Source organism: Cottoperca gobio, chromosome 8 (assembly GCF_900634415.1).
Source record: "Cottoperca gobio chromosome 8, fCotGob3.1, whole genome shotgun sequence".
Taxonomy (NCBI): domain Eukaryota; kingdom Metazoa; phylum Chordata; class Actinopteri; order Perciformes; family Bovichtidae; genus Cottoperca; species Cottoperca gobio.
Genome location: NC_041362.1, coordinates 13,879,884 through 13,894,473, shown reverse-complemented (window position 1 = coordinate 13,894,473; position 14,590 = coordinate 13,879,884). Strand labels below are relative to the sequence as shown.

Below are 14,590 nucleotides of genomic sequence, written 5' to 3'. Positions count from 1 at the left end.
GAGCAGAAGTTGGAAAATATGATACCAAACATAATTTTGTTCCCTTACAAAAACTATGCGGTTGTCAACAAAAAAACAATGGCATTATGCATTATGACTCGTTTAGGACTCGAAACTCAAAGTTTAGGACTGAGGACTTGACTCTATCGTCAGCTTGCCCCTGTCTGCTGATATTCATCAGTTCATCTCATACATCAGGAGATGAAGTGGTGTGTGCACTCAGGATGACAGTGATGCATTCATCAAAACCTGGAAAAACTTATAATCAGCATTTCTTCGAACCCCATTAGCCCTTCAACATTCTACTTTTCACTTTTCAACATGAGAGGTGATGTTGTTGTTATGCATCAGCATTCATACAGTAATGTCTCTTTCACCCTGTTGACATTCTAGGCTGTTCTTTGTTATAGAAGAACATGATTTGTTTTTAAGGTCAGGAAAGGACAGCTCCCTCTGTGGATGTGATGATATTCAGCTGCTGCATACCTGCGGTTGTAAAAGTGACCTGAAATAAACTGTTGTGTGTCAGAAAACGAGTGTATATGTGCGTGTGTGTGTGTGTGTGTGTGTGGAGGGGTTGAAACTGATGATAATATTAACATTTGCACTCTCCTCTGCTCCGGTGCACTAATGCTCATCACCGCATCACCGGCAAACCAGCGAAAAGGCCACACAGCGGAGCAGAGCACTTGACTCCGTCCTGCTCACATTGATTGCATGTCTCTCAATATGCAATGCTGACTGACCTGGTGTGAAAACCTTCGCTCTCTCCACTTTAGTGAGATTCAATCAGCTATGAAGCTATGAAACTCACTTAAAAGCTTCCGTGTGATTAAAAAGAAGCAACTCTATGTTGCACGCTTCTGCAGATGTAAAGCTTTCGTATTAAGGACACATTAGGTGCTGATGGCTTGTTAACCAGAGGTGGGAGGGAGAGTACAATCTTAAGATGGCAAGAGGAGAGGGGATCATATGCACAGTAGCAGACCATGCCCCTCCCCCTTACTAAGTGCTGCAGAGATGCAAGGGAACGTGTGTGTATGAGTGTGTATGTGAGGATCTGTGCATAGGAGCAGGGGGGATGGGAAAAAGAAAGTGTGGGTTTATGTGTGTGAGTGGAGGCAGTTTGATGATGGTTGCAGATGAAGCAGGGTAAGAGAGCGGACGGGACAGGAAGTGGAGGTGTAACCTCAGCTGGCCAGGTTTCTCTCTGCTTCACCAGCACTTCATGTGTTGTGTAGTTGAATTCACTGTGTGACTGGTTTTGGTATTGTTCGAGTTTGTATAAGCTATGCAAAGATTAAAGATTTTTCAACATCAAATCCCTGGGGGATTTATAATATCTCCTCTGTAAGAAAGCTCCTCTTTACCAGGCTAAGGGGGGGGAGGCTGACAGAGCACTTTTCCCAGGAGGGAGATTGTCGGTGGGACAAGGGGCGTGGTTTCTACGCGAGCCTCCTCGGACGGGAAAATGTGCTTCTCTTCACATGTGTAATGCTTATGAGGTCCGACAGCAGAGTGCACAATGCACTCCTCAGCCACTGCACCGCTATGTGCCAAAGCTCCTCATGCACACACACACACACACACACACACACACACACACACACACACACACACACACAATCGCTATCCGCTTCTCTAAGCTGGGACCAGCCAGCAGCAAGAACATCCATTGACCCTGAATCAAACATTGAGAGAAAGAGGGGACCTGGGTGTGTGTGTGTGTGTGTGTGTGTGTGTGTGTGTGTGTGTGTGTGTGTGTGTGTGTGTGTGTGTGTGTGTGTGGAGGGGGGAGATCCATAAAAATAGGACAAGTTGTTTCTGTAGAAAAATAGAGGAATTTCCAGAGGCTGATAATATGTCTTTGGCACTTCTGAAAACACAGCATACAGAAAGGAATCGACACTGAGTATAAAAGGCCAAATAGAAAGCTCTACAGCCAGAAAAGTTCATCCACAAATGAGTCTGGCAAGTCCTGGGTGGATTTGAGCCTGAACTGGCCCGTACTCCACCATCTCCCCATCTACAGTGATCATGCCTTGTGGCGAAACGGGCTCCAGCCGCAGGGCCTTCACCTTCTCGTACACCAGGTGGGGGCAGCCGCACTCCAAGTGGCCGCCCTTCTCCATGGCGAGGAAAAGTCGCAGGAGGGCCGGACGGGAAATTCCTGCTGTCACGTAGAACAGATGAATCACCCCGTCGTCTGCCATCGCACCAGGTGCTGTCCACAGACCCTCAGCCAGGTGGGACTGGTAAATAGCCAGCACCAAGACAAAGCCCTCCTCTTTGACGACTGTCCAGCTCTCTGGGACCGGCTGGTCCAGGCCGGGAAGCAAGGAGTCCTCAGGTGCTCTGGTCTTGCCATCACTCTGCATCTCAGGATTCTTGGTGGTAATAGCGTTGTTGGAGGAGTTGGTGATGGTGTTGTGGTTTGAATTTGTGCTGTTGTGATTGTGGCGAGAGTTCTGATTTGGAGAGGTGTTGGGAATGAGCCGACAAGGAAGGGAGGAGCAGAGCAAGGGGTGCTGAGGGGTGGATGGAGGCTGGTTAGTCTTGATGCTCCCTTTTGGAAGTTTTGGTGCCTCCCTTACAGGCAGATACGCCAACCTGCCCTGGTAGACTCTGAGGGAGGCCAGACGCACCAGGGTGCCCATCAGGAAGCGAATTGCTCCGACGTGGCGGTATTTCTCGCTCTCTATGTCGACATCGGCCACAAAGCCCCAGGCCAGGGAGAGGAAGGAGAAGAGGCGCTGCCTAGAGGCCAGGTGGATTGACACCAGGTCCATGGAGGCAACCAGACCTTTGCACAGCATGAAACCACAGCTCAACAGTAGCTCCTCGTTCCACGCTGGAGGCGATCTGAGAGATGGTTACACACATCAAGAGTTAGAAACAATCAGCATGACACTGATCTCTATAAACAGATTCTGCATTCCATTTGTAGTACGAGTTGTATTGACCGATCACTTTGGAGCAGGCTTTGGTTGAACAATCTGTGTGGAGATGACAAGAGGCGGAACGCATTGGCCGAAATGCAATGTCGGAACCCATCGGCTATAAAATTAGCGTGTAAACCGGCCACTTGTGAAACAATGCGGTCATAGACATCGTCTCTCAACTCCAACTCCGAGCACTGTTTCAAGTTAAATCAATCTATTTTTAATTTCAGTCCTTGAGAACCTGCCGCATCAAGCGTGATCGGCCTGGCAGAGGAAAGCGAGAGAACGAGACAACGTCACCCCTGCAGCTTGTGGCGAGCAGAAAGCGGTCGTAAGTGTGGTGAGACTTTTCACAACACTCGCTGCAATATTTGTAACGCAAAATGCAAAGCTGGCCAGAGTTAGTACCTCCCACGTGTGCTTCCTGCGAGACACACGCAACAGTGTTCTCACGCTATGCCCTGGTAAATGACAGACAGGCTGGAGGGTTGGGAGGGGTTTTATTGTGTGTGGTGTTTAAAATGTTCTGAGTAAATATGAAAATGCTGTGACAATTATTTGGCAACAACTGAGGAAGGAGGGGGCCACTTGGACATGTGACCACAGTGTTCTTAAAATCCTGGCTACGGCTCTGCCCACTCCTGCAGCTTGTAGGAGAGCACAACTAAACACCCCGGGGTGACAGATATATTCCTGTCTTCTTTGATGTTGTGCCCACAGCCAACCAGCAGATGGAGATGACACCTTGGACATGTGTTGGGTCGACTGGTTCCACAGCTGCCTTCTGGACTATAATCACTCATAATGTGGAAGTTTCTAAACCCATTACATCATTCCTTTGAGAGTTATCAGCAGCCTGAAATGACCTCTGCTGCACAGCAAAGCAGTTCCAGTCCGCTCCGCTGTCTCTCCCCTCTCGTGAGGAATGATGTGCCCAGTCAGCCTTTGGCATAATTACACCGAAAGGAGTTCAATCTTTTTTTTTGGGGGGGGGGGGGGGGTGAGGAAGGTTGTTCTTTTGTACCGTTAGTCCATGCATTTAAATGACTCATTAATGGGCCGACTCACTGTGAGTAGTGGTGGACAGAAGCAGCCAGGGCGTTGCCTGAGCCACCTGGTAGAATACCCAGAGGGGTCTGGATCGCCTCTTGCCAGTCCTCTCGCTCCATCAGGCCATTTATCACCTGGATGAACAAGAGCAAACAGAAACAGAATCAGATCATGGTCCTTAATAGAAAGTAGTGTCTGTGTTATGAAGTTTTCTTTGATAGCTACAGCTGTTCTTCGTCAAGTATGGTACTACCAGGGAACCATCATGGCTCAAGATGTATACATTCATAATCGCACTGAGCAGGAAAGCATCCAAACAATGGCCTAGTTGTTTTAAATATAGTCTGTCATCATTTAAATGATGGTGATAGAATCACAGGAACTGGGCTTTTGTGTCATTTGAGTACAAATTATATTTTTCCAGGCTTATTCTGAAAAAAAGAGCTAAAAATAGAAAGAGGGGTGAGAGAGTTTATATAATTTTCATCTGTGATTGATTGATTTAGTGGCAGATTTAAAATACTCAATTAGAGAATAAAGAAATTTCAATTTCACTTCATTTAAATGTAATTCTGCCATATGTACGGGACATATAGAGGTTAGAAATGCTGTTTCTCTAAGTATTAAAAACAACAAATATATAATAAATATAGTACAAAAAGATGTGCAGGTATAATGCTAAAATGTTACATGTATTTCCTTTTCTAGTTTGTATTGACTGTATCAATAAAACAATAAATTAATCAAATAATAAAACATGTCAAATGACAATTATTAAGGAAAAACATATAACGATGTGTATTGTATTTCTCTTTATTTATTTGTGTGTTTTCTTTTATCAAGTCATTTTACGTCTTCTGTATTGATAATTGTAACACAATAAGCTGGGTAAAGTCAAAGCACCTCAAACAGCAGCCCGTCTCCAGACATGATAACCAAGGCGTCACATTGTGACAGGTCCGCCTTCCTCACCAGCTCCCGTGCATGGTTCTGGTGCTCTGAAGGGGAAAACATGTGGAACAAAGAGAAACAGAAAAATGTGTCAGACAAACTGACTAAATAAAAGAAAGAGAAAGAGGCGTGCTGCCTTCATCTCCGGCCTCTGGGCTGGTATCAGAGAGATTAGTCAGAAAAGAGATTGAATTTCCCCTTATCAGGCCAAACATATCACATTTACCCATCCAGCAGCTACTCAACAGCTCCAGGGCCGCTTAGCTGCCCTGCAACATCTGTGACTGACAAATATCGTGTGTATGTGTATGTGTGTGTGTGTGTGTGTGTGTGTGTGTGTGTGTGTGTGAGTGTGTGAGTGTGTGCGTGTCTGTGTGTGTGTGTGTGTGTGTGTGTGTGTGTGTGTGTGTGTGTGTGTGTGTGTGTTGTTCAGCCTAGTTTTATTGGCAGCGTCCTTGAGTGGGTCCCTCTGCAGGGGCTCATCCCGCCAGCATTAAAGTCTACAGTCCTACCAGCCGAGACTCCCCAGAGTAGTAGTAGTGTGTGTGTGTGTGTGTGTGTGTGTGTGTGTGTGTGTGTGTGTGTGTGTGTGTGTGTGTGTGTGTGTGTGTGTGTGTGCAATGCACAGAGATAATAGTGTGTGTGTGTGAGAGAGAGAGAGAGAGAGAGAGAGGGGGGAAGGCAGACAGCAAAGAAGTTGGCAAGTATTGATGCACTGCCATCATGAGGGAAATATTTTTCCGCTCCAGCTCAAGTATTGATCGAGGACAGAACTGAAATAAAAACAACTTCCCTCCCCTTCACTTTACTCGACCTCTACCTGTCTCCCCGCTACACTCTCCTGGGCCTCTCTATACCCGCCGGTTCTCTCCGTGCTGCTGCTGTTTGTTTGCCGTGTGGAAGCTCAAGGCGGTGATGCAGTGCTGTGTTGACAGACAGAGGCAGTTAGGGAGTAATTGCACTGCACAGCTGACTCAGCACCTCAAACCTGCCGGAGCTCGGGCTGATGCTTTACGTCCCAGCTACTTCCTTTTCAAGGGGACACACACCTCAACTTAAACCCTGATGACGGGGGCGGCTTCTGGTTTTCATCAGTGGTAGGAAGGACACTTTTGAAATGTAATGGGTTACAGATTGCCAGATACCCAGTTAAAAATGTAATAAGTAATGCAATAATTGTAATTGCTTCATCAAAGTAGTGTAACTTATTACTTGTCTTAACAAATGTTTGAACTGAAAAGTCATAGACAAGCTTTACATTGTACAGTAATGTTAGAGCCCTTTTCTGATTTCAGAAGAAAATATTGTTGAATTTTCACCGTTCTTGTCCGACAACATGGCGACCCAATAATAATAATATAAATAAAAAATTGAAAAGATTCTCATTTCTTAATGTAGAACTTAAATTGGTTTGGCCTATTTGGAGCTAATGTATTTGCAAGATTCTTGCTGTTCGCACTTATTGTAAGTCGCTTTGGACAAAAGCGTCAGCTAAAATAACAGTAATGTAATGTCGGGTAAATTCCAGTTGTTTCACTTTAAATCCACCATTTCCCTCCTTGTGTCACACTCTACTGCCTTCTTCTGAGGGGATTCAGGGCTAAGATGACACTTGGTACACTGGATGCTTCATACAGTATGTAAAAGGTACATGCTGGCACAAGAGACGCCTCCACTGGTACGTGTCCTTCCTCGGGCAAAGGCTGTGTGATACATTCATCAAGGAGCTGCGTGCTGCATAAATGGGTTGTGCCAGTTAATCCACTCACGGTCGCTTATGACTGGCTACCGTATCCCACCACTGAAGGCCCTCAGCGACCCATATTCTCCCCCCTCCATTCGACGCTCTGCTCAGCCTGGGTCGACGTCAGTAATTACTCTGTCTTTTTTCATCACCATCTAGCTGCTGACCTTCCTTTAAGTCCCAGGAGTCGGCACAAAGAGCCTGAATGCGCATCAGCACTCTTTCTCAAATAAACAAACACACACAAACACAGTTTCTCCCTCCTCCTCTGACTTTGCTGTCATATTCAATCTCACTTTGAGAGATATCAGATATTCAGCTGATGCACTACCAAACTGGCGCTAGAAGAGACTGCTAATTCATACCTGTTACAATCTTCTAAACAGGGTGGGGGTTGACATGCAGGGTGCATAACAGATGAAAGAATAGTTGATGCATGATTTATTTTCTTTTGGCATTTATGCCTTCCCCTGTTTCCCAGCAGCTGCTTGGTGTTCAGGAAGAGGTCACCTGAAGTCCAGAGCCCTCTGATGACAGTAACCAACACATGACACTGTTTAACGTCACAAAAAGCCAACAGCATCTCGTAAAGAATGTGGAGCAGCTGGGGCGACTGAAACGAATATTGAATGTGTATCACCGCCCTGGTGACTGCAGATGTGACCTGTGAAAGTATGGCACAAATAATGCATCATAACTGCAGAGAGTGGAATTGCTTCAGAAAATAAAAGTGTGTTGATGGTGAGACACTACAAGTGGAAAACAGGGATTTTCATGCACTGGTCAATTTTTATATTTTGACTAGTGGAAAGAAAACATCTGAAATATACATTGAGGTCTTTATTTTTCTATTTGCATCTGATTTATTGTATTTACGTTAGCAAATATCCAATAAGAGACTGCCTCATTTGCATATTTAAACATAACATTTCAGTAAACTTGTAATACAAAAGATAATTGCCTAGATGTAACTGGGGAAGTATCATTGTGGTATTTAATAGTTCAAATGTTTACCCTATTCACCTGGGGTTTGTGTGTGTGAGCTCTTAGCGTAATTGTCCAACGCTGGGGTTGAAGGTTTAATCCCTTCTACCTTATGTTAGGCCTTTGAGAAGAGCGTCAGCTAAACACATGGACAATAAACACCTGTCTGTGTATGAACTCTACTGACCTGTGATGACGAGCGTGTAGGGCACAGCGGCCTGAGTGAGCATGCCCTGCACATGGCCAGTAAAGAGCTGGAGAGCCTGACCGCGACCGCTTTGAGGATTCACCAGAATCATGACTCTGCAGGGCCGACGCACCTCTGCATACACCACACCTGAGACAGGAGACAGAGAGACGTGGATGTGAGCTAAAGGCGGGGGAAAGAGATGAAGCGAGAAGACAAAATGAGCTCTTTTTATGCATGATCAAATATTTAAAAGAATGTATAAGGACAGGCTTGTCCCTGTAGGGGAAGAAAAAAAAGCACGAAACAGTAAAGTCAGAGGCTGTGACAGCATTCAGGTGGGTAATGTTAATGTGGCAGTGCTGCTTTCTTCAAGGAGAGAGGGCTTACAGGTGCGTCTCATACCGATTATTAATAGCAATTTGTGACATTTTATTAATCCCCATGAGAAAATCATCCTGTTGCTTACATCTCTCAAGGGAACACAGATTAATGGCGTGACTACACTTCGTTACTCAGGGGTTATGAAGCATCTTGCTCGAGGAGAAGCGGGAATTAATTTGTGTTCTTCTGCTAAAGGAATAGTTTCACTGGTAGCTTAGTTCAGCACTAAGACTCCAAACAGAGAAACCACTAGCTCGGTTATATCCAAAGGTAACGAAATCCACCAAAAGCTCACTCACTAACACATTATATCTTGTTTGTTTAATCCAGAAGCAGCTGCCAGGCAAACAGTGGAGACTCCAGGAAGTTACCGGTCCCAGCCAGGAAATAGTCCAACACACAACACACAATCTGCTAAATAGTTGTAATGAAATGTAGGCCTATTATAGATCAAAGTATCTCATTGCATAAATAGCTATTACATTACTTTTTAATTAGTTATTTGTTCCACCTCATAAAGTTCCCATTGTTTTGGGATGTGGGGAGGATCAGGTTTGCCCAGAGGTGGATTTGTCAGGCAATGTTCTTGACCTTTATAGCAGGCACGGACCATATCAGATGAATCAGGAAAAAAGAATCCAATCCATTGAGGGGTGTGGAGGACAGAAACTTGTGAGTATCAATTTCCACCATAGTTATTTGGCTGCAGGTGATGCTGACTTTGGTATCAGGCAGAAAAAAATTACCCAAAGCACAAAAAGTGATGGTGGGTTAAATTAGTCAAGAGAGATACAATAAGACGCCAGATGCCTTGTTGTGACTCTGAGCTGTTTGAGCCTCAATTTCCAGCCCTATCACCTGTGCTGCACTGACGCTGCCACTGCCGCTCTCTCCCTCATTTGGCCTGCGACAATAGAACTCAGAGGAGGTACAAAAATAACTCCTAGAAAAAGGTGTAAACCCGTCGACAGAGTGCGAAAACACACAGGTACACGCCAAACTCTTCCTCCATTCACTCACACAGGGTTACCATTGTTTCGTATCAGAGCACAATGCGGCTTTCAGACACAAAAAGTCCATTTTACACTTCCAGAATATAGTAGAAACTGGCTTTTGATGGTGAAAGAGCTTTATATACGTTTTGCACTCAAGTGTGCTGAGCTGCATAGCATACCCTGAATAACCAATATATTGTTTATGTCTTTTCAGGCCCCTTCAGTACCCTGCATGGATCCAGGTCTCTGAATCACAGCACACGTCTCTGATGATTCAAACAGAATAATGCATTCAATATTCTGAAGTGAAAAATTGCAATTCAGTCTGACTATCATGCTACACCATTAGACCCATGCTGCTTTATTCTGAAGGGCTGCTATAAAATAAGACTTTATTAAATAACAATTCTGACAGAAGCTTTTTCTTTACACTGTAATGAAGAAACAAAATTAATAATTCAATCAAAATCTATCTCAAGGTTATTTATGATTATTGAAATATCGTGGTCCCGATAATGGGACGAATGTGAGATCACGGTGACCTTCACCTTTGACCTTTGACCCAAGTTGTCCATGTGGACGTTGTTTTTACAAATCTGAAGAAATTCCCTCAAGACGTTCCTGAGATATCGCGTTCACGAGGTATAAAAATCCTTCTTTGGCTGAACTGGTCATAATCAGTAGATACTGTATATGCAACCACCACCGAGGTGTCACAAATAGACACTGCATTGTTTTAAGGGATCTTTACAACCCAAAAACATATATATATATATATATATATATATATATATATATATATATCAATATTCAGCTCAATACTAAATTGTCATGACTCATTGTCAATTATTTGTCAATGTGCCACACCCAATTTCTGCTTCTTCCCATGTGTGTGTGTGTGTGTGTGTGTGTGTGTGTGTGTGTGTGTGTGTGTGTGTGTGTGTGTGACTAGAAGCAGGGTATGAGGGTGAATCTGTCAGTGATGGGAATTGAGACACGTGCGGGCAGATCACACCGGTAAGCAAACTTTCAACTGCAGTGTGTGTATTTCACACGTGCAAGCTGGTAAACACTCACACAGGCAGCCGGGATGTGACGGTGGTGACGAGTGCTGAGCGGGTAGAGAAGAGTTATCATCTCGATGCCACGCTGTGTATCAAATGTATCACCATGCTGATCGTTATACAGATACGATGTACCTTCAGTATCTCATAAGGCAGCACAGGTGGGATTTGTTCAACCATGACACCATTCAACAAATATGTGGGCTATTCAGTGAAAGCTGTCTTGTTCGAGAGTAACCACCATATCCAGACTGACCCTTCTGCAAACAAGATCATTTCCAAGGGTGGGTGAGTGTTTGCTGGAGAGGAGAGGAGAGGAAGAGGTCTAAACACTACTGCCCACTGAGGCATCACCATGCGGGTGGGGGGAGGTGTTGACAGGCTATCACATCCGCGTGTCATGGAGTAGGAGACGAAGGCTCCGGAGGGACCGAGATGTTGGTCAGGGGTGAGAGGTCGTCTGGTGACGCATCGTAGCTCTTGTCTCGTTCACTGAGGAGGCTGCGGCGGCTTCAGCACTGCCCGAGGGAGGAGAGATCACACAGTGACCGACACACACCTGACCCTGCGGCTTCTAAACAACACTCGCTTTTGTTGGAGATGAGCACACCGCAGTTCTTTCATCCTTTCCTTCTCTTTTGAATGTCCAAATAGTCGGAGCAAGGTTCAAGCTCACAATTGCACTTGTATAGCTCGCAGTAATTATTATTTTTTATTAAGGGTGCACTGGGGTCAGACACAGAAGTTTGGGAAAATCAAGACAATCCACAATGCCTTCATAATACTGTTGCACAAAAGAAATCAAAAGAATGTCAAATGTTTCAATGAATAAATGTTAAACGTACAATATGTGATCTTCTGCCACTAGGGCCATTGCCACCATTGCTGTCAACTTCAGCTGGTTATGATTCCTTCAGTGATCGTTCAGGATTATACCAGGAGCCGAATTATCCACGGAGGTCTCCTCCTCTCCAAAACAAACGGACCCGGTGAAACACCGGTAAAACACTAAATAGAGGAATCTGACGTTAAAAATCAGTGTTTCTCTAATGCAGTTCAGCAGATGGCGGGCGTCTGGGAGGGGCTGCGAGCCGAGTCTCCACTAACATTTGATCAGCTTGTTTCTCTGATAACTTAAGATCCAGACGTCCAATGACTGAAATCCTCCATCCGGTTTAAATATGTAGTTAAAACGACCAAAAAAAGACTAAAACGTGTATTGTAAAATGTGGCTTAGAACTAGATAAAAAGTCAATTCATGACAACTTCTGGCAGAAAACCACAACGCTGATGCAAGCGTGACGAGACCATTGGCGACCAAACTAAGTTGCCTTGATTAAAATGACAGATTTTGTCTCTATTTGAAAATTGTTGGAAACATATGGTATAAAGTGCACAACTTCACAACATATAACACAGGTGTAGTCGTTTTTAAACATTGTAATAAGGAAATATTAAATATTAGGCCTACACCTTCAAATCTGTAACTGCTGCAGAAGCAGCAGAGAAGCCAGTAGCAATAAAGGCAGCCACTAGTAGAAAAGTCAAAGCAAGTAAGGATCATCTCCTTCTTCTGCACGCAAACTCACTGTGGATCGTGAGAGCAGGGGCAATACTTTGGCAGACCATTAGCGGGTGTAAGACTATATTATATGCACTTCATTATTTACAGCTCATTCATTCCAATGAACCTGGAGTGAGAGTAAAAGCCCAGTGAGAGTATTGATGCCATCACCCAAACTAAACTAGAATAAATTAGTAGAGCTACAACCTCATTGTAAACTATCCCTTCAAATGTTAAATTCCACGTTTATCCACTTTATACTTCTGTGAAAGTGTGTCACAGTGATACCTCTGTGACTAAATACCAATCTTGCGCTGCAATTGCACTTTTAATCCAAGCTTTCCATCTGTAATACCAGATGAGATGACACGCAATTAATTGAGTGGGTAAATAAGGGATTAGTAAATCACACTGACCTTCATACATCGTCCCTGACAAGGTGGTAAAGCAGCAATTCGGCTGCGTCTCTTACCACAACATTATTCATTTAAATTACATATCATATTCTGTTAAATACTGTATTATTGGCTGGCCTGGATGCTGAATGTTAAAACAAGATTCTAAAATAATAATATCATCACTGAGACGCTGTGTTCAAAAGAGGCAAGAAATGTGGGGATGAGAGACCATGTTAGAGCACTGTAAGATGTCTGAGCTGGTTCATTAGTATGTGTGATTTGAAAACCTCCCAAGCTGGAGCTCTTTGATGAGTCCAGAGAGAGGACATCGACAGAGGGGGGTCGCCCAGTTACCTCTCGGGTTACCATCTGCCTGCCTGCCTGGCATACAGGGCTGAAACCCAAACTCCTGCTGGCTGCAGACCAGAGGGAGGTGATGTTCCTCTTCACACAGGAGCCCATTCTCTATTTATTCACCTGTTTACAGTGTACACCTGGAGGCTTATTCCTTATCCCGCTACTAACTTACCTCCATCTTCTGAAAGCAGCATTCCAAATTTGTCACTGTCAAGTCAAATATCCGCTTCCTCTTTGAACATGCCCAGGAGAGCATACCTGCTTTATATTTAAACTGTTAAATATTTCTATACGACTATAAGGATAACATCTGACCTGACATAGCATATTCAGAATGTTTTGTTCCCAAATGATAAACCATTTTGGGACTAAAACAGCTTTGTCTCATCATCATCAGCAAGTATTACAACTTCCTCCCAAATGAATGATAGGGGTAATTAGCTGCAAACACACTTCTCATATGGTATTCATGTTAATTACTGTCTCATTGTAAACCAGGATGGAGCACGGAGAAGCTAATGAGATTGGAAGATAAAGGAACCTGAGGACAGTCTGCATTTTAAAACAGAGCGAGACATGACAAGACCTAATTAGACGTAGCTGCTGCAAAAGCAGGATAAAAAACAAGTTTTGTTTTGATGTGATTTCTCCAACCGTCAACAATAAACTCTCAGTGGGAATTTACTTAGCAGGAATAATAAAGGCTGAGCAGCGGCTCCGCTCTCTGCTGAACAGAGGATCAGTAGAAAATCTAACTATTTAAGTGATCGGTTTTATGAGTGTGTGTTTATAGCAAGCTGCACATCCTCCTCATGGGCTGTTTGTATGAATGAGGCAGCTGTAGTTGCTGCCAGCAGGTGGATCACCTTTCACGGCAGGTAGAGCAGGTTAGTGAGAGCAGGTGGAATGTGTACCTCCTCCCTGCCAAACCTGTTTTTGGAAGTGCAGGTCTCATATAGCACTTTTGAGAGTCAGATCAGTTTCCCTCAAAGGCTCAATTTGTAAGACTTTTGTCACGTAAAAAAGTGAGATTACTGGGATGACCATCAGAATATTCATGTGGCACTGATGTTTTGTTTGATGGTGTTTCATTATATTCACACCAAGATAATATATAATATCCATTCTCCTTTTGTTACATAGTAGCCTAGTAATTTTATATAAAGTTGCATGCTCATTTATCACGCTTCAAACTGACCCATCTTCCCACAGTGCTCACCTTCTCTCCGGGGAGCGTGCAGCACAGAGGCATCTCTGATGGCACGAGCCCACCTCTCAGCCTCCTGGAGGTTGGCGAGCGGGTCCTGGACCAGTGCGACCCGAAAGCACTGCTCCACTCTCTGCCGGGCCACTCCGGCGCTCATCCAGCGCCTCTTGAACGGGTAGAAATAGGCTGTAAAGTAGGCGCCGATGTCCGCGCTGTCCGGCCCTCTGTGCGCCCGGCAGCCGACACAGTCGGTCAAGTTAAAAACCACTGTAGTCCGGCCGGGTGACGAGGAGATTCTCTGGATGGTCAGGACGCTCTCCATCAAACTCACCGAGTACCGGACCCTGTCGTCGAGCGTGTCGGTGAACTCCCCGTACAGCTGGAGGGTCGGGTCCGGTTCAGAGGCGTCTTTCTCCATCCCGGGCGGAGAGAGCGACGCGTCCCGCAGGCCGGTGTGCGGATTGCGGTGCAGACTCTGCTCCTGTCCTATTGACAGTGATAACAGCAGCTTTCGTAGTTCAGAGTCTCTCCCTAGTGACTGAAAGAGGAATGGCAGTGATGGAGCTGGAGGAGCGCTCAGCTGACTGTCCTGAATCAGAATTAGAATCAGAATTTATTGTAGAAGTAGATTTTCAAATACAAGGAATTTGCTTTGGTATATTAGTGCATAGACAAGAAACACAAATATAGAATAGAAAAAAATGCAATAAAAAAAGTAAACACTACTAGGCTTTTTTTAAAGGCTACGTGCAGTGTTATTGTT

At 44.6% G+C, this 14,590-nt stretch overlaps 1 protein-coding gene across 1 annotated transcript; it reads right to left on the bottom strand.

The window, feature by feature from the left end:
* Nucleotides 1-1,952: 1,952 nt before the first annotated feature.
* sphk1 (sphingosine kinase 1) lies at nt 1,953-14,245 on the bottom strand. Its single transcript, XM_029437339.1, has 5 exons — nt 13,840-14,245; nt 7,859-8,008; nt 4,896-4,990; nt 4,011-4,126; nt 1,953-2,862 (listed from the first exon to the last, which is right to left on the bottom strand). The coding sequence occupies exons 1-5, from the start codon at nt 14,243-14,245 to the stop codon at nt 1,953-1,955; spliced, it is 1,677 nt and encodes a 558-aa protein (XP_029293199.1).
* Between the last annotated feature and the right edge of the window lie 345 nt (nt 14,246-14,590).

Excerpts from the sequence above, each read along its gene's own strand:
- sphk1 (XM_029437339.1), bottom strand. The coding sequence starts at position 14,245 with ATGGAGAAAGACGCCTCTGAACCGGACCCGACCCTCCAGCTGTACGGG. Across the intron at positions 8,009-13,839 it reads GCACGCTCCCCGGAGAGAAG|GTGTGGTGTATGCAGAGGTG; the intron begins GTGAGCACTGTG and ends CTCCTGTCTCAG. Across the intron at positions 4,991-7,858 it reads CTACACGCTCGTCATCACAG|AGCACCAGAACCATGCACGG; the intron begins GTCAGTAGAGTT and ends TTTCCCCTTCAG.